Genomic DNA, 19,641 nt, shown 5'->3' with positions numbered 1-19,641 from the left:
ATTTATCAATACCCCGTAGGGAACATTTGAGTCAATGCAGATCAGCCTATCCTCTGCTGGTCTATTAAATGCAGGTGCAGCGAAGATTGAGAAGGACAGGAATTCTGTGTTTCATCTTTGTATCTCAGCCCCGCCCCCCCACCCCCCTACCCCACACAACACAATGACTGAAACATTGTTCATTGAACAGGTGAACGAATTAACATAGAAAAATGAATAAAAAGGGTGTATGTGCTACGGACAGCTTCAAGTACTTCAAAATGTAAAAAAATAAAAACAGCAGAATCTACTTCTGATCAAAAGTCTTTCTCTCCATTAATAAAAAAGGATTGATACAAATTTTAATACTCAACATGTTGGCAGGAAATGACATTCAAATCTTACCTTCCAAGGAGCCCTAACTTCTATTTCTAAATCAAAATACACAGACTTCTTTCAGGTCACAAGTCATGTTTACACTGTTGTAGAATTTTTTTCTTTAAGTCACTGAAAATATAGCCTGAATGAAGAGATTTTTCTAAACACAGCACACTGTCACTGGTTCAACCTAACAAAGCGAACCATTGCATTTTATAACAACTGATACTTATGTAACATATTATATAATGTGTTTGTTATGCATAAGTGTACATATGTGTGCTCTTGTCAGTATAGAAATTTAATTACAAATACATTCTGAAAAATCTCACCCTTTATACAATATTCATGCTTGTTTTCACTAATTCCACTTACAGGAATCCCATGCCAATGATTAAAGAACAAAGATGTTAATTCATCAAAATGTTTAGCCAGTTCTTGTTCTGTGGCAAGTTTTCCTGGTAGCTCAGCTGGTAAAGAATCCACCTGCAATGCAGAAGACTCTGTTTTGATCCCTGGGTTAGGAAGATCCCCTGGAGAAGGGAACAGTTATCCACTCCAGTATACTGGCCTGGAGAATTCCATGGACTGTATAGTCCATGAGGTTGCAAAGAGTTGGACGCGACTGAGCAACGTTCACTTCTGTTTTTCTTTCCCATGACAGAGCCCTCTGCAAAGCAATTAGGATTTCTAACCAAGGTGGTCAGAAAGGAAGGAGAAGACAAACGTGATCAAAAGAAAGCCATGCAACAGCTCTTTGTGGACAAAAAAATGGGTAGATTTTGCCTCAAAAAAAAAATAGTGTTTAATTTTCAGTATTATATAGAAGAATATAAGGAGTAATGCAATCAAGTCATAAGCATCACTTTATTTGGTAAAATAATTAATTGGACTCATAATTTAAATATATGTATTAAATGGTAGGAATAGTACTTGTAATATTTTAACATCATTATTCATTTTTTCCGTTTAACCAGCCTCCTAACATTCTATATATTTTGTCAACATTAATGGTACAATAGGATCAGGACTTTACTAAAAATATGAGTAGTTCTTTACTTTGTGAAAACTGCAAATAAAAACCATATCCCAGAGCTCCCAGAGGAACCTTTGAGGCACTGAGATTTGTCACATGGGTGCTGCCTGGCCGCCAACAGAGCACAGAGGGATTCTCCACTGGAGCCTGTCAGATTTTTCAAACAAAACCAAGAAACTGACCAACAAAATCCTCGAGGCCAGGGGAGCCTGAAGAGGAGGCCTTAGAAGGCCTGTGAAAACAACTCTCTGCTTAAATAAATCATCTCCCCAAATCATCTCCCTGCTGCGTAAGCTGGCTTTATATCATCTTCTATCTGCCACATGTTTTTCATAAGGAAGAAAGGCATAAAAAAATAAAGAAACTCTTGTTCTCCACTTATGCTAAATCCACTTTAGCCCACAGTGAAATCCGCCAGCACACTGGGAGGAGAGAAGTGACTGTTTCATAACATCTTTAGATAAAGGACCTCTTTCTACTCTTCTCAGGCATACCTGTACAAGTGTGACTAGCCTCTGCGTCTTTTCAGACCTTGGGTTTTTGAGGAATTTGCTGCTATTTTCCTTCAGTCACTCAGTTCAGTTGCTCAGTCATGTCCGACTTTTTGCGACCCCATGGACTGCAGCACGCCAGGCTTCCCTGTCCATCACCAGCTCCTGGAGCTTGCAAAAAAACTCATGTCCTTCGAATCGGTGATGCCATCCAACCATCTCATTCTCTGTTGTCCCCTTCTCCTCCTGCCTGCAATCTTTCCCAGCATCAGGGTCTTTTCCAATGAGTCAGCTCTTCGCATCAGGTGGCCAAAGTATTGGAGTTTCAGCTTCAGCATCAGTCCTTCCAATGAATATTCAGGACTGATTTCCTTTAGGATTGACTGGTTTGATCTCCTTGCAGTCCAAGGGACTTTCAAGAGTCTTTTCCAACACCGCAGTTCAAAAGCATCAATTCTTTGGCGTTCATCTTTCTTTATAGTCCAACACTCACATCCACACATGACTACTTGAAAAACCATAACTTTGACTAGACAGACATTTGTAGGCAAAGTAATGTCTCTGCTTTTTAACATGCTGTCTAAGATGGTCATAGCTTTTCTTCCAAGGAGCGTCTTTTAATTTCAAGGCTGCAGTCACATCTGCAGTGATTTTGGAGCCTAAAAAAACAGTCTCTCACTGTTTCCATTGTTTCCCTATCTATTTGCCACGAAGTGATGCAACCAGATACCATGATCTTAGTTTTCTGAATGTTGAGTTTTAAGCCAACTTTTTCACTCTTCTCGTTCACTATCAACAAGAGGCTCTTTAGTTCCTCCTTGCTTTCTGCCATAAGGGGTGGTGTCATCTGAGTATCTGAGGTTATTGATATTTCTCCCGGCAATCTTGATTCCAGCTTCTGCTTCATCCAGCCTGGCATTTCCCATGATGTACTCTGCATAGAAGTTAAATAAGCAGGGTGACAACATACAGCCTTGACATACTCCTTTTCCTATTTGGAACCAGTATGTTGTTCCATGTCTAGTTCTAACTGTTGCTTCTTGACCTGCATACAGATTGCTCAGGAAACAGGTCAGGTGGTCTGGTATTCCCATCTCTTGAAGAATTTTCCACAGTTTGTTGTGATCCACACAGTCAAGGGTTTGGCATAGTCAATAAAGCAGAAGTAGATGTTTTTCTGGAACTCTCTTGCTTTCTTGATGATCCAAAGGTGTTGGCAATTTGATCTCTGGTTCCTCTGCCCTTTCTAAATCCAGCTTAAACATCTGGAAGTTCACAGTTCACATACTATTGAAGCCTGGCTTAGAGAATTTTGAGCATTACTTTGCTAGTTTGTAAGATGAGTGCAATTGTGCAGTAGTTCGAACATTCTTTGGCATTGCCTTTCTTTGGGACTGGAATGAAAACTGACCTTTTCCAGTCCTGTGGCCACTGCTGAGTTTTCCAAATGTGCTGGCTTATTGAGTGCAGCACCTCCACAGCTTCATCTTTTATGATCTGAAATAGTTCAACTGGAATTCCATCACCTCCACTAGCTTTGTTCGTAGTGATGCATCCTAAGGCCCACTTCACTTCGAATTTCAGGATGTCTGGCTCTAGGTGAGTGATCACACCATCATGGTGGTCTGTGTCATGAAGATCTCTTATGTATAGTTATTTTGTGTATTCTTGCCACCTCTTAATATCTTCTGCTTCTGTTCGGTCCATACCATTTTTGTCCTTTATTGTGCCCATCTTTGCAAGAAATGTTCCCTTGGTATGTCTAATTTTGTTGAAGAGATCTCTGCTACTGCTGCTAAGTCACTTCAGTTGTGTCCAACTCTGTGCGACCTCATAGACAGCAGCCCACCAGGCTCCCCCGTCCTTGGGATTCTCCAGGCAAGAACACTGGAGTGGATTGCCATTTCCTTCTCCAATGCATGAAAGTGAAAAGTGAAAGTGAAGTCACTCAGTCATGTCCGACCCTCAGCGATCCCATGGACTGCAGCCTTCCAGGCTCCTCCGTCCATGGGATTTTCCAGGTAAGAGTACTGGAGTGGGGTGCCATTGCCTTCTCCGTGAAGAGATCTCTAGTCTTTCCCATTTCTATTTTTCTATTGTTTGTATTTCCCACTCTATTTTCCTTCACTGGGACTAAATCTGTTTGGCCAATGAAACTGTTGCTTTAACTTGCCATTGTGGTTGGCATGGAAAAAGCCCTTAAGGAGACAGGCGATGTCTGGACTCTAATGTAGACTTCTGGTTTTCCCGCCAGCCATGCTAGGACCAGTTTCTGATTTCCTACTCTAACTCCTGGACATCTGCTTCCACACAGGACACTGGGATGAATTTGATTTTAAAAGAAGAACAAAATCATGGTCTCGATAGAGTGGTTTCAGAGACAGGCTTATGTCCTGCACTCCAGCGGCTGCTCAGGGACAGGCCTCGGGACTCTTCTGCACCCCCATGGAGTCTGTCACAAATGTGGGTGCCCACAAGGGGCCATGGAGGGAACCTCCAAGAATGAGGTGCTAAATTTGGGGAATACAGTGGCTACCAACCGGCAAAGCAGAGCAGTGATCAGCAGTGTTCACAAACAGTGTATCCTGCTTTTCATCTTGGTGCATGCAAGCGTGCGTGCTAGGTCGCTTCAGTTGTGTCTGACTCTTTGTGACCCCATGGACTGTAGCCCATTAGGCTTCTCTGTCCATGAGATTCTCCAGGCAAGAGTACTAGAGTGGGTTGCCATGCCCTCCTCCAAGGGATTTTCCCCAACCAAGGGATCAAACATGTATCTTTTATGTCTCCTGCACTGGCAGGCAGGTTCTTTACCACTAGCACCACCTGGGAAGCCCCTTTTGCCTCAGACCTCGGGGTAAAGCAATAGTTGGTGGAGGAAAGTTCTTCTCTAGAAGAATTCCAGCTAACAAGGAAAGGAACAACACAATTAGAACATCACCCCTTAGCGAGACCGAAAGAGAAAACTCGGCATTTATTATTAATGCTCACTGATTCTGGCATTTAAAGTTTGTGAACCTTTATAATGGAAGCATTGGAATAATCCCTGAAGCCAGTGCTCTATCCAACATCGCTATCAAGAGACAAGCAGAGCTCATGGAACTCCTGACGTGAAGCAAGAAAGGGACACAGCACCCCCACGATGCAGTCCTGCTGAAAAATCAGAACCTGAGTCTGCTCAAGGCTGTAGCTCTAACTTCGGGTTGACAGAAAACGCAGGGAACAGAGGAACGGCAAGATGACGATATGGGGATGAAACCAGCAAAATCAGAAATGTGGAAAATTCTACCTGGGTTCACTCACAAGGATTACAAGGTTTCAATCGCAAGAATTAAAAAATGGAACCAGGAACCTATGTATTAAAAAAAAAAAAAAAGATTTAGATGTAGCAGCCAAACGCAACATGGGAACTGTGTGTATATCCTGCCTGAAATTATCTAATGGCTGAAAAGTGTTTCAAGCTCTCTGGAGAGTTAATTTTATTTACGGTCTCGTATGATCAATGGAGAGTCCATTATGTCACACAAAGAGAAGCATCGTGGCTTTCTGTTGTGGTCATGGCAACAAGAAAAGGACAAGACGCTTGGCACAGATACACCAGCCTGCACAGCGCTTGCACAGAACCGTCCCTGGCCACGCAGAGGGGAAGACAGTGAGAACATAGCCACAAAGCCAGCATCAGCCCTCCTCTCGGCCACCAGAGACCATCTGGAAGTGGCCAGCATGACCATCGTTATCCACTTTGGGTACAGTTCTGGAGAGGAACGCCAAGCAGATTTTTCATCAGAAAATCATAAACCTATAGCACTAGAAGTGAAAGGCTGCAAGTGACGTCATTAAATGTGGGGACCCACTTCCACATCAAATGCCCTTTTCAAGTCCTTCTAACTTCACAGACGGCGCTCAAGGCTGCCGCACTCTCAAACTGGCACCCCGAGGGGCACCATTTTGAAAAGGTTGATCTTCACAGGGTTGGGCACTTTAAAGTTAAGTCAGGTTGGAGAAACAAAATCTCTAAAAATGGTGTTCTGACCTTTTCCAACGTCTGCAGAACTTGAAAGACTGACATGAGGAGGGAAGCGCAAAGGAATTTAGTTCTTATTCAGGGAACAAAATTTAGCCCAATTAGGAAGATCTTAAATGTTAACGCTGAAAGATTTTATCTGAAATTGGAAGGAGTCTTGTCTAGTTAGAAGACGGCTGACAGCTGTGTGCATGCGTGCTAAGTCGCTTCGGTCATGTCCGACTCTTTATGACCCTACGGAATGTAGCCTGACGGGCTCCGCTTCCATAGCATTCTCCAGGCAAGAATACTGGAGTGGGCTGCCATGTCCTTTTTCAGGGGAGCTTCCCGACCCAGGGATCGAACCTGAGTCTCCTGCATTGGCAGGCAAGTTCTTTGCCACTAGTGCCACCTGGGGAGCTCCACAGTGGAGCGTAGCTGGCGTCAATTCTGCAAGTCTACAGTCACACTTAGAGAATTTTCTCTCTTTCTTTTCCCCCTTCATCAACATGTCGAGGTGACTCCTCTGGTGTGGCCCAGTTCCCTAAACTGAAGGATGAAGCTGCTGAAGGGGTGTGTGACTCCCGGCAGGAAAGAACATTCCCAGGGGCCATGCATCAGCCAAGACAGAAACCCCAAACTGGAAGGAGTTGGCCAGCCGGTGTTTCCTGCCAATCCCAGCAATGTCCAACAGACCCTGCCACCATGCTGGAAATGTTCCTACAGACATAGGTGACTACAGAGCACTTGAACTGTGGCTCATGTGACCGAGGAAATACAGCTTTAATCTTCTAAGATTGATTTAAATAGCTTCATGTGGCCAATGGCTAGTCAATTAAAGTATGAATACACTTCCTTGCAGAATACATTAGAAATACTGGTCCCCAAAGCCTGATCACTGGGGCTTGTAGTTCCAGAGAAGTGAGGCCAAGCATCTGCCTTTGGAATGAGCTCCCCAGGTGGGCCTGATGCTGGTGGTCCCCCAAAATGCCCCAGACTTGAAGGAGGGCAAGAGCCTGTGTGTGGGCTCCAGGTGGAGGGCGCACCCGCTGCATGGAATTGGGCTGGGAGTAAGCCTGGAGGCCACAGGCTTCCCCTCTTGGCTCCCATCTGGATGTTACATGAAGTACTGCCACAGCCTTGGGCTGGGCAGGTATCGAGATACACTCAGGGCCATGGTGGATGTCTCGTGATGTTCCACTGCAGGCTGGTGCTCTCTAGCTCACAGCCCCCAGCCACTCCTGCAAACACTCACAGATCGCAAAGAAATGCAGGTCCAACTCCATATGAGCACCCTCTCAGGTCACCTCCAGACTGGATTCAGTGAGGCTCAAGTGTCTACCCTCCTCCAAGACTCAGAGGACCATGCCCGCCACGATCTGTATCCTTGTGTCCCTGACCCCAGCTCAAAGGGCAAGCTCTTCGTCCTTTCCTAGGGTTCTCTATTCCAATCAAAGATCATCACTGGTCTTCTGGGAAACCATATTTAAGAATTATCATTGACATCTTCCCTTTCATTAAGCGCTCATTTGATGGCCCATCAGTTTCTGTCCATTCTCCCTCCAGAACAGTTCTGATTTACTCCGTTCCATGAAAGTCATTGCTCTGCTTACAGGCTTTGCTTCCATGAGGCACTGTGGTCCTTAGGAGAAAATAGAAGATCTTACCTCGGAGCCCAAGGCCCCCCCTGGACTGGTCTCCACTCCTCTCTCCGCATCTCCCTCCTGCTCACTAACACACTGATCTTCATTTCTGAAACCCTTCAGTGTTCCCTTCCTGCCCTTGGGACGTCCAGTATGCTCATCCATATCTTCAGAACCCTGTATGGTCTGCTCCCCTAGACCTGGCTCACCTCTCTTCACACACAGCTTAAATGTTGCTTCCTTACCTGGCTTCCTTCCCTAGGCCAGAATGGGCCTCCTGCTTGTCTTTGTAACTCTCAGCACCGCTGCCATCCAGTATTGCCTTGTGGCAACCTGTTTAGCACTGGGCTCCTCGACTGACCTCTAGGAGGACAAGGACTTGACCTTACTGCCTTCTCCACTCTATTGCCAGGGCCAACAATAGCGTCTGGTACGAAATAAATGTGCCAAAAATAGAGCTGCCATACGATCCTGCAACCTCACTCCTGAGCATATATCCGGACAAAACTATAATTCAAAGAGATACATGCAGCACTATTTACAACAGCCAAGATATGGAAACCACCTAAACATCCACATGTTCAGTGGACTATTACTCAGCCATAACAAGAAAGAATTAATGCTGTTTGCTGCAACATGGGTGCAACTCAAAGTGATGATACTAAGTGAAGCAAGTCAGAAAGAGAAAGATAAATACCATATGACATCCTTTGTATGTGGAATCTAAAATACAGCACAAATGAACTTATCTATGGAACAGACTTACAGACAAAGAGATCAAACTCATGGTTGCCAAGTGGGGGCACTGGGGAGGGACAGATTGGGAGTTTGTGATTAGCAGATGCAAACTATTATATAGAGAATGGATAAACAACGAGATCCGACTGTATAGCACAGAGAACTATGTTCAATACCCCATGATAAACCATAATGGAAAAGAATATGAAAAAGAGTGTATATACATGTACAACTGAGTCACTTTGCTATTCAGCAGAAGTTAACACCACACTGCAGATCAACTCTATTTCAATAAAATAAATTAGAAAAAAAATAAAGTAAATGTGAAAAAAAATGACTAAAAAAATAAAGGGTTTCATTGATTTCTTTTTGGTTACCATTAGGAATCATTTGAGTGAATAAAGACCCTGATAAAGATTTATGAATGGTGCGAGGGAAGGTGAGAGATAAAAACATTAGATGAGATAGTAAAGTTTCTATAACACAGCTTTGCCCTCATTAGTTTAGTCAGTAATTAGAACACCAGGCAAATTAAGCCTAAAGCTTCTGACAGGCAGGTGAGGCTTCTTCTGCCAGAGTAGAAATGGAAAGAAATAGCGCTCTGCATGCAGACAAAGATGTGAAAATTCTAATTCCTGAGGATGTCAAGATTGTGAAATTAACACCACGACAGCAACAGGAAGCCAAAGGAGCAGCACGTAAATCTCTTGCAGCTCTTGTCGGAATTGAGATGTTCAGACGGCCTCGAGACTCGTGGGTGAAGATGAGGCATAAAAGGATCTCCATTAACTTAGGACACTTCAAACAGGACACAGTGCTGGTGAAGCCAAGGGTATCACTGGGTGAAATAAGTAATCTAAGTCTTGTGGATCCACAAGACTATGTCATTGAACCACTCAAATCTGATCATCAAGAAGAACTTGAGCTCTCACCTCTCGGTACTGACTGTACACAGACTTTTATTCCATTATGCGGATGAGGAAATGGAGAGGGTATATGTATTAATAGATTGTTGTTGGAAGCAAAACTGGGTTTCAGAACCTGGCTACCTGACTCCCAACCCAGCATCCTTTCCAGAACTTTCTCCTTGAGAAGGTAGTTTCTCACACCACCCAGGACAGAACTTATCGTCCTGTTGACTCACCCCTGGCCTGGTTCAGGCTGTCTACATCCTGTCATTTGCTTTTTGATATATGCTCAGAGAGCGCCCACAACAGGCCAAGCCACGTGGAAGGGGATGGAGGAGGAAGTAAAGACCCCGCCCCCGACCTTGAAGACATCTCTGGCTGATGGGACAGGTAATGAATGTCTAAGCATGGAGATGAGACCAGTGGCAAGCAGCTGTCAAACACCCAGCCTGAAATTGCGCGGGGGTCAGGGTTCTGCCTGTGACCTGACCAGGGTCCCAGCAGAATGGTGCCCCACCCAGTCCAGGACCCACCTCCCACCTGGGTGACCTGTGCACCCCGGGGCAGCACCTTTCAGCAGCCCCATCACCTCAGGGGCTCACACTGAATTTGAAGGTCTCATTCGCAAGAACACCTAGTCAATTTCTTTCTGAACTTACCGTGTTTATTTATCTATTTATTTTTGTTAATCCAAGAAAAGGACTTTACATTTATCCCCATGATGGGAGGGAGGTTCAAAAGGGAGGGGACATATGCATACCTGTGGCTGATTCACGTTGAAGTTTGACAGGAAATAACAAAATTCTGTAAAGCAATTATCCTTCAATAAAAAAAACTAAAAAGAAGTCTCATCTTGTTAATTTCGGCCCATTTATCCAAACTGCTGAAATCTCCATAATCTAGATTCTGCCACGCAGAGTGCAGTAACCCCAAACCAGCTTTGCATTGCCAAGAAACATGCCCAGCACACCTATCGTGTCTTCATAACGATGGGCTGACGATTGCTGGGCCAGGACGAGGCCGGGTACACAGCCCGAAGGCCACTGACAGCCATCTCGGTCCAGCTGTCCAACATGATTTGGTTCAACCTGAACAACGGCTTGATATTCTCTGGTGGTTATTCAGCCAAGTGCTAATCCTCTCAGTCCTACCAGGCCACTATCTGCCTTTTTCTACCCTACATCGTGATATTCTGAGATACTCTCCGATAAATGCCTTCTCAGATATTCATGCCCAGGCTTGACAAATTGAAAGTGCTCCTTTCTGCAACTGTTTCAGAGTGAGTATTAATTAGAGCTGCCCCTTAAGAGATATCTGGAACTATTCCAGACAAGAGAAGCCAATACCAAAGTTCTTCTAGCTCAGCGACACCCCATGTAGAGATCAAGCGGCTGTGGACTTCCCCCAGCGACTGCCTTCACTCACTGGCGGACGGCCTTGAAAAAAGAAAGCTCGGTGGGTCTGAGATTCGCAGGGGGTGTGATCTACCGCTGTCAGTTTCCATTATCCTAAACTGGAAAAGCGCATGTCTAAGCTGGCCCACCTGTCCAATAAAGCATTTTGATCAGAGATGCAGATACACAGAGCACCTGTTTGAGGAATGGCCTGGGTGTCCATGGGGATCGAGCAGAGTTATGGAACTTCACAAAGTGGGTCCCCGCCATTCTAGAGGCAGACAGCAACACTGTGAAAAATGCTTCTCCGGGGAAGCTTTGAGTTTCTTTAAACATTCAATTATGGCTCTACAAACACAGATTTGAAATGAACAGCATCTGATCTTTGCACAAATTAGAGATGCTAGAAGGCAAATAAAATAGATTCCCCTAAACAATCAAGTAATACAAATCAGCCCTGCTTCATGAAAAATCGGTTTATACCAAGTCTGGGAGTGGGGTTACTTAGGTGACTCCCTTTTTGCATTTATTTTAGATGATGACTTTTATGATTGGAGGCACTGAGGGAACTTCATTTTGGTTCTGATTTTTAAGCAGGTTTATAATTAAAATAGATTTCTGGATATAGTCCATGGGTACCGTTTTTTTGCCCTGGGAAAGTTGCTGGAGGCCTTGCTGCTGCTGCTGCTAAGCTGCTAAGTCACTTTAGTCGTGTCTGACTCTGTGAGACCCCATAGATGGCAGCCCACCAGGCTCCCCCGTCCCTGGGATCCCATTCACTATTTCCTTTTGCTGAATAGGAAACACTTCAACATTCCTCATTACAACCATTCCCAAGTTTTTACAGAAGCTTTTGTCCTTCAAATTAAAAAATTTTCCTAATTTTAAGGATAATTGCTTGTAAAATATTGAGAAAGTAAATATCCAAGTCTTTCTGGCATTCATGGACACAAGTGTAACCTTAAGATAAAAACTGAATGTCATGTAGAGTAACAGGCTGTTCACACTGATTATATCAACAGTTTTTACATTAATAAAAATCTCTATTATCATCTTTAGCTGTACTGCTGCATAGCTCTGTTTCATAGCTGAGTCATGACTTACTTAATCAATTTCCTATTGACATACTTTTAGGCAGAACATTCTGCAATGAACATCCTTAGACCCGGGGTGATTCCCCACTGTGGGCTCTGAAGCAAGGTACCGACCAGGCTACCTTCTGATTGGTCAGGCTCTATGTTCTGCTGGTTGTGAAAATTCACATTTATTTTGCTTTCTTGCTCATTTATCTCTGCTTCATTTGGATAAATTCTTCATTTGGATCTATTGGGCCAAAGACTATGTAAATTAAAAATTCTACTTTACACTGGATGGTTGATTATCTTCTGGGCATGACAAATAGCCAGTAGCATGCATGCATTTCATTCTATCTGTAACTCTGTAGCATATTTTTGGTATTCCTCATTTCAGCAGTGGAGTTCTTATGAGGCAGGCATGCCACTTTTTTCAAAAAATGTGTTATACTGAAATATTTGGAGAGAAGTGGATTACTAATAAAATAGTCACATTCCCATGCTCTAGTTTTGAAAATGCTATTCTTAACAAAATGAAATTTCCACAATTAGTATAAGTAGTGTAATTAAAATCAAGCTATACAATGTCATGCGTGCTAAGTTGCTTCAGTTGTGTGACCCTATGGACTATAGCCTACCAGGCTCCTCTGAACACAGGATTCTCCAGGCAAGAATACTGGAGTGGGTTGCCATGGCCTCCTCCAGGGGATCTTCCTGACCCAGAGACTGAACCTGAATCTCTTACGTCTCCTGCATTGGCAGGCAGGTTCTTTGCCACTAGCGCCACCTGGGAAGCCCCATACAATGTCCTAGGGGCACAAAAGCTATCTCCATATACCCTTCTAAACATACTTTGACAGTGACGTCGGGAAAAGAAATAAATCAAGAAGAGAAGGTTCTATGTTTACAGCTTTTCTAATTCTGAGACTGTCTTCTGATAGGCCCACAGTTGGCAGTGGGCAAATTAAGGCACCTTTAAAATGTTCTTTTATACAAATTAGCCACCGTGTAGTTGTTAGCATGGACTATCATACCTACCTTAATGGAAGGTAAATCATTTTCAAAGGGACCCATGAAGAAGGCTATCAAGTCACTTTACAGACTCAGAACCAGATGGGCTGTAAGAAATGCATTTCTATATGGGAAAGGACTTCCATCAGAAAGCTAAATGAAGAGAATATCAGATTACACACAGACTATGATATCAAAGGGGCAGAGACTCACTCATAAGAAAAAAAAAATTATATGCAAACATTCACCAAAGTACTAACCAGGGTTGTGTTTGGTAGTAGAAATATTCTGGGGGGTTGGGGAAGCTCTTGATTTTTTTTCCCCTATAGTTTTCATTTTCTTTGCATTGGATACATACTCCTTTTAGAGTGAAAACTAACTTGAGGTTTTTATTAAGTCAATTTCCGTTCCTCTACCTGTAGCCTTAATATCATGCAAAGGTGCAGGCTCAGTCTTACTCTTGCCACTGACCACATTCCTCCACCAGGCTAATTAGAACAGTCGCAACAAAGACACTTCCCAAATCCAGCTGCCAATCCTAAAACCCTATCAAGGTATACATCACCACCAAAAGCCTGATTTTCTTTTGCTCTTTTGCTCTGTCCACTGTGATATTTTCAAAACCACATCCAAAGAGTAGGGACACAAATTAAAATGTCCTATGATATTCTTATATGAAAAAAAATCATGACAGTATTTAATTTGCTAAGAGAGACATATCAAAAGCAATATTCAGGTTTCCGCTCAACCCTCTGATTATCCTAGATGTGTGGCTGAACTTCTTTATTAACATGACCAAGTCACAAGAAAAGCTAAAAACTCATCATGTACTGCTCACAAAATGCCAAGAGGCAGGCTGCACATCCCAAGAAGCAGGCTATGCTATTCTACACATATTCCTTTGAAACACATGGATTTGTAATATATATTCACCTGTACTTTGAAGTTTATCTATTTGTTTATAATTGCTGTGGGCCACAGTGTCAGATACTGAATGTGAGAACTGGCCATTCATGAACCTGTTCACCCAATTTGCTAAGGACCCTCAAACCAAAGCACCGATGTAAGGAAGTGATCTCACTCATTTACACAGAGATGCTGAGTCAGATTTCTGTGATGCAATATCTCTGGCAGAACTCATTTCAGTGAAGCTGTCTTACCTATACTGTCATTTCAACAAAAATCAGCATTTCACCGAGGGGTAAGAAACAGGAACCAGTCGCTCTGGAAGTGAGAAACTCCCATTTTAGATCAAGCAAGACTTGGGAACTTGATTTATCTCTTTAAACACAGATTGCTTATTAGGGGAGCTTGATTCTTCTTTGGTACTAATCAAATAGGATCGTAGGGGGTCCTTTAGATCTGAGGAGCCCATGGAGAGAGCCACAGACTGCAAAGGGTGATAAAATATGAATTTTTGTTTTTACTTGTGCCCTGAAGCAGCCATGGTTTTCTCCAGGGAAGGCACACAAAATGTGTAATAACGTCCATTGTGCTGCAGAAAAATAATATAATACCATTTTCTGGAAATTTATGCAATTTTGCAAAAAAAGGGCCAAATTTTTTAATAAAAAGATAAAATAAATACTTCATAACACTGGAGACAAGCTCTGAAAGATAAAATAAACTCTTGGTATTTCCCAAGGAAAAAAAGAGCTTCAACCCATTTGAAGTTGTTTCTCCTTATATAACCCAGGAATTGCCAAAAGTCAACTAATTATGGAACAGTTATTGGAACAGAACAGAGGATGCTTAAACTCTATCCTTGAAAAATCAGGCTCTGAAAAAGGAAACATCAGAACTATGAGAAAAACCTGCTGAATTAGAAAGTTCTTTTTCAGAGTGATAAAATTCTTTATTTTTCCATTGGATCATTTTTTGAAGCTAATTCCAGCCTCAAATCTGAATCTGGATTATAAATCCACGCTTTCAGTTCTGCGTCTCTAAATGCCAACCTCAATTACACAGCACTTTCCATTCTCCATGTCGAAACTTTCTCCTGTCAGGCCATAAACATGAATTAACCCGACTTACTCATTTCTTTCCAGGTTCACGATCAGTTCTTTGCTGGTCAGTTGTATTCGAAAATTCAACACTCCTGGGTGAATCTGAAAGATAAATAAGAGAAGTCAGTTGAAAATCATTTCACTTTGGCATGCCAATATCCGCATATTCTCTGTAGACATAGTCAATGGAGAGAGAGAAAAATACATTTCTTCCTGGGACCATTCTGAGACCTTGAGGAGAGGAGACCAAACAAGCAGGATGAGAGTCTGGAAAATGCATCACTCTCCCAGATAGTAATGACACACCCGGAATTCCTGGCCTCTGCTCGCCTTTCCTTGGGCCACATACGCTTGGGGTCCTTCTTGACTCATAATTTATTCCTTCCTTGGTTTCTCTGTTTCCAGCAAAGACACTTTCTTTTTCCCCAACTGTTCATGTCAGAAATTTGAAGTCTGTCTCCCTCAACAAATCATCTAATCCTTGAAAAGTCCTATTGAGTCACCCTCCAAAGCATAATTCCTGTTGTCGAGGTTGGATATCTCCACACCCTGCTCTGGTTCACACCTCTTGGATGTTGCAGCACCCTCTACCCCAAGTTCCTCCACATCTACCTGAGCTTTCCTCCCATCCGCTCCCCAGTGGCAGGGCGAGGATATTTTAAAAATCACAGGCGCATCCCTCTACCCTTGTGGATGACAGTACATTGACATCCCAGCACACTGATGATAAGATGCCAATTTTTTTTTCAAAAAAATTTTACTTAATCATAATTGATACAAAATATTATATGTTACAGGTGTATAACATAGTGATTTATAATTTTGAAAGGTTATATTCCGTTCATAGTTATTGTAAAAATACTGGCTATATTCTCTATCCTTGTGGCTTATACTGTACCTCATAGTTTGTACCTTTAATTCCCTTCCCCTGCATGGCCTCTCCCCACTCCCTCTCCCCACTGCGAACCACTCATTTGTTTCCTGTACCTATGAGTCTGCTCTTTTTTCTCTGTATTTACTAACTTGCTGTATTTTTTAGATTCCATATATAAGTGATATCATACAGTATTTACCCTCCAAATCCTCCATGTTGCTGCCAATAGCAACATTTGCATTCCTTGTTATGACCGAGTAGTATTCCATTGCACATATCCGTCCATTCTCCACTCATCTATTGATGGACACTTAGGTTGCTCCCATATCTTGCCTTTGTAAGTAATGCTGCTATGAACGTTAGAGTGCATCTATCTTTTTTAATTTGTGTTTTTGGTTTTTTTGGGGGGTGGTATATGCCCAGGAGTGGAACTGCTGGGCCATATGGTAACTCTCTTTGTAGGTTTTGAGAAACCTCCACACTGTCCACTGTTTTTCACAGTGAACATGCCGACCCTTTCACGTGGCCCACAGCGCCTGCATGGCCTGGCCCTCCCTGCCCTCCACACCCGCCTGCACTGCTCTCCCCCTGGCTCACCCAGCTCCAGCCACACTGGCTTTGCCAGCTCCTCCAACAAACCAGGCTGCTTGGCAGCTCTGAGGCAACATTCCCTCTGCCTGGAATGCTTTCTCCCAACTACCCAGGCTCAGCTTAAATATCAATGACCCGAAGAAGCCTTACCTCATTCCCCAGTCTAATGACACCCACCTCCCCGCAGGTATTCTTTTTCCCAGTCTCCTGCCCCTTCCCTCCCTGGAAGGAAGAACTCCCTTCCTACTCACTACAATTCAGGATGTGGATTTGTTGCTAACATGTCCCTTTTGTTGTTTGGTTGTTCAGCCACTCAGTCATAGTCCACAGACCGCAGCATGCCAAGCTTCCCTGTGCTCCACTATCTCTTAGAGTGTGCTCAGATCCACGGCCATTGAGCTGTTGATGCCATCCAACCATCTCGTCCTCTGTCCCCTTCCTTATCCTCCGTGGTGCCAGACAAATCACAGAAGCTCAGTTAACATTTGGTGAAGAAGGGAATGAGTGAATGAGCAGGGCAGACAGCTCTGCATCTCCTCCCTCTTGCTAGGCAGACACCTTCCTCCACCTCGCTTCCGGGTCCCAAGAAACCCTAGTCTGTGCTTGCTGGTCTGTCAGTGGGGGGCAGGCATCTATATTCACTGTTCTGCCCCAGAAATCCCAACAAGCTCCTTGCCCCTCTTGGAGAGCACAACCATGGGGTACTGTCCCTGAACCCACACCCCTGTCCCAGGTTAGCCCCCATCCAAACCAGGGTGGCTGAACGTACCACATCCCTCTCGAGGAGCCCAAGTCAATGATGCGTCATCCTTACCCAAGTCAAAATAGATTTGCCAACCCGCAGTCACTCGACAAAGCCTCTCCCAGCTTCCCTGCCTATTACACCCTCAGGGATTCTGGGGACGGGCGGTCAGACTCCAACTCCCTCTGCTCCCCCCAGCTAACATGTTTCAGTTGGAGGCATCACGTGTCCATCAGGCATTTCTAAAATGTTTAATGTTGATTTTGAAAAGTGAATGCTGTGCTTTCATTCTGATGAGGTGGAGAGTTCATCCAGCAGGACCATGCCCTGACTCAGCTCACCATAGTTGCCGTGCTCAGCTCAGGCCAGGCAGTACTGCCCACTGTCCAGGTGGATGGGAGAGGGCAGAGAATGAGTTAATTCACAAATGATGCAGCCAACACAAAGAAGAAAGAAAGTGGAGCCGCTCACTCATTTCTGACTTGTTATGACCCCGTGGACTGTACCCTGCCAGGTTCCTCTATCCAGGGAATTCTCTAGGCAAGAATACTAGAGTGGGTTGCCATTTCATTCTCCAGGGGATCTTACCAATCCAGGGATTGAACCTGGGTCTCCCGCATTGCGGGCAGATTCTTTACCATCTGAGCCACAAGGGAAGCAGCCAGCGTAAGGAAGGACCAAATGCCATCATAGCCCACTGAGGAAGTGAAGGCTGCTTAGCGCCTTAAAAAGATCACGGTGGAGGAGAGATGTGTCAGGACAGAAATGACAACATGAACTCAAGATCACCAGCTCCTCCCAGGCAGTGTTGCCCTGGTGCTTCAAGTGAAATTTCAACCTTGTTCAAACATCATCACCCACATTAAATTACTGCTGCTGACTTCAGTGTACTTGTTTTGTCTGCCTTTTTAAGTTCTTTTGGATTCATGCTTCAATAAGAGGAGAATAAGTTTAGACATAATTCTCTAACATCCCATATTTGAAAGACACTATTATAACTATTATAATATTATTAAATAAGAATATTTAATAATAAGGCAAAAGGAGATGGGGGCAGCAGAGGATGAGATGGTTAGATAGCATCCCCAACTCAATGGACATGAATTTGAGCAAACTCCAGGAGACAGCGGGCAGAGGAGCCTGGCATGCTGCAGGCCATGGGATTGCAAAGAGTCAGACGCCACTTAGCAACTGAATGACAAAATTATAACTCCAGAGTTTAAGGGACTTTTTTACAAGACAGCATTTCAGCTTGTCTATGAAGAATCCCATGCTACTATGTTTTAAGAGATAAATGGATTGTATTAATGAGTTCCAATAACTAACATTAAAATAATGAGTTAAGATGAAACAAAATTGAGATAGAACCCACAACGGAAGGTCACACGACTTTTGGGGAAATATTACAACTTGAATTAACTAATGCCATATAACCAGGGAGAACCACAAAGGGTGAGACATTATTCACTCTATTTTTAGGGCAGCCCTTGGAATGTCTTTTTGTAATTTCCCATATCTAATATGGTAACCATTAGCCACATATGGCTACTTACATTTAAATTAATTAAAGTGATATGAAAATTAAAAATCAGTTCATCAGTCACACTGGACACATTTCAAGGCTCTAAAGCAACACGGAGCTACTGGTTATCCCTGCTAGACAGCTCAGATGTGGAACAGTTCATTTTCACAGGGTTCACAGAAATTTCTGTCTTTACAGCGCACCCCTTGGTCGGTAATAAAAACCTGAAACTTGCACCATCCAATAGCTGCCCAAGCGCTACACTGTTTTGAATATTGGTGCCTTCGGGGGATAAAACTGAGTGCCAGCATAAGCTCTGTTTTGTTTATAAAGAAAGGTCTTCTCAATTAATTGATGGGTGACATTATTTTTTAAGTAGTTACTTAAGCTTGAGAGTTAAACTGCTGGATATTCATATACATCAAATACTTAAGTATAATATCTGGGTTTAACCAGATCTTGTTTTTTTTTTTTTTTAAATAATTGTATTTACATGTTTATTTCTGACTGTGCTGGGTCTTGCTCACTGTGCGGGCTTTTCTCCAGCTTGGGTGAACGGGGCCACTCTCTGCTTGCGGTGCGTGGGTTTCTCACCGCGGTGATCTCTCTTGTAGAGTGCCTGGGGCTTCAGCAGTTGCTACACACGGGCTCAGCAGGTGCCACTCCCGAGCTTTAGAGCACGGGCTCAATAGCTGTGCCCAGGCCTAGCTGCTCCGCGGCATGTGGGATCTTCCCGGGGCAGGGATCAAACCCACGTCTTCCGCACTGGCAGGGGGATTGTCTCCCACTGAGCCGCCGCGGAAGCCCAGATCTTATTTTTTATGGATTCATCCTAACGACGGTACAAACATCAGTGATCTAGTGAAACCATACTTCCTACTTGCTATATTTTGATAATCCCTGGGGTTTCTAAGAATTGTATGGATTTCTGAGTGTTTGCTGAACTTTTAAACTCAATATTCCTAAACACGCATAACTTCCTTTGATTTCAATACAGGAGACAAAATGTGTTTCTCAGCCCCGGATCGGCTTTCGAGTGTGCCGCAAGGACTTTCACCTAAATTTACCCATATTTCCTGACACTGGGATTTAATTACAGACACATACAGAGAGTTCTCTCTGAGGTCTACAGTTTGTACTCATTAATTATATCTTAGAAAAACAAGATCATTAATTACATTTGCAATAAAATAGCAGAACAAAAATACATCTCAATGTTCTGTCAAGATGTTTCCGAACAGCATGTTTGTCTAGT

At 43.5% G+C, this 19,641-nt stretch overlaps 1 protein-coding gene across 2 annotated transcripts in view; it reads right to left on the bottom strand.

The window, feature by feature from the left end:
- Positions 1-19,641, bottom strand: part of ADAM12 (ADAM metallopeptidase domain 12) — a 394,156-nt gene that overhangs the window by 267,173 nt on the left and 107,342 nt on the right. For both annotated transcript variants that reach the window (XR_001917324.1, XM_018041560.1), the window contains exon 3: positions 14,686-14,759. Coding sequence is in view for 1 of the 2 variants with exons in the window: in XM_018041560.1 (XP_017897049.1) it covers positions 14,686-14,759 (74 nt within the window). In the remaining variant the exon portion in view is untranslated. The remainder of the gene's footprint in view (positions 1-14,685; positions 14,760-19,641) is intronic.

This window comes from Capra hircus, chromosome 26 (assembly GCF_001704415.2).
Source record: "Capra hircus breed San Clemente chromosome 26, ASM170441v1, whole genome shotgun sequence".
Taxonomy (NCBI): Eukaryota; Metazoa; Chordata; class Mammalia; order Artiodactyla; family Bovidae; genus Capra; species Capra hircus.
The sequence above is the reverse complement of the archived record's forward strand: the minus strand, read 5'-3'. Positions and strand labels throughout refer to the sequence as shown.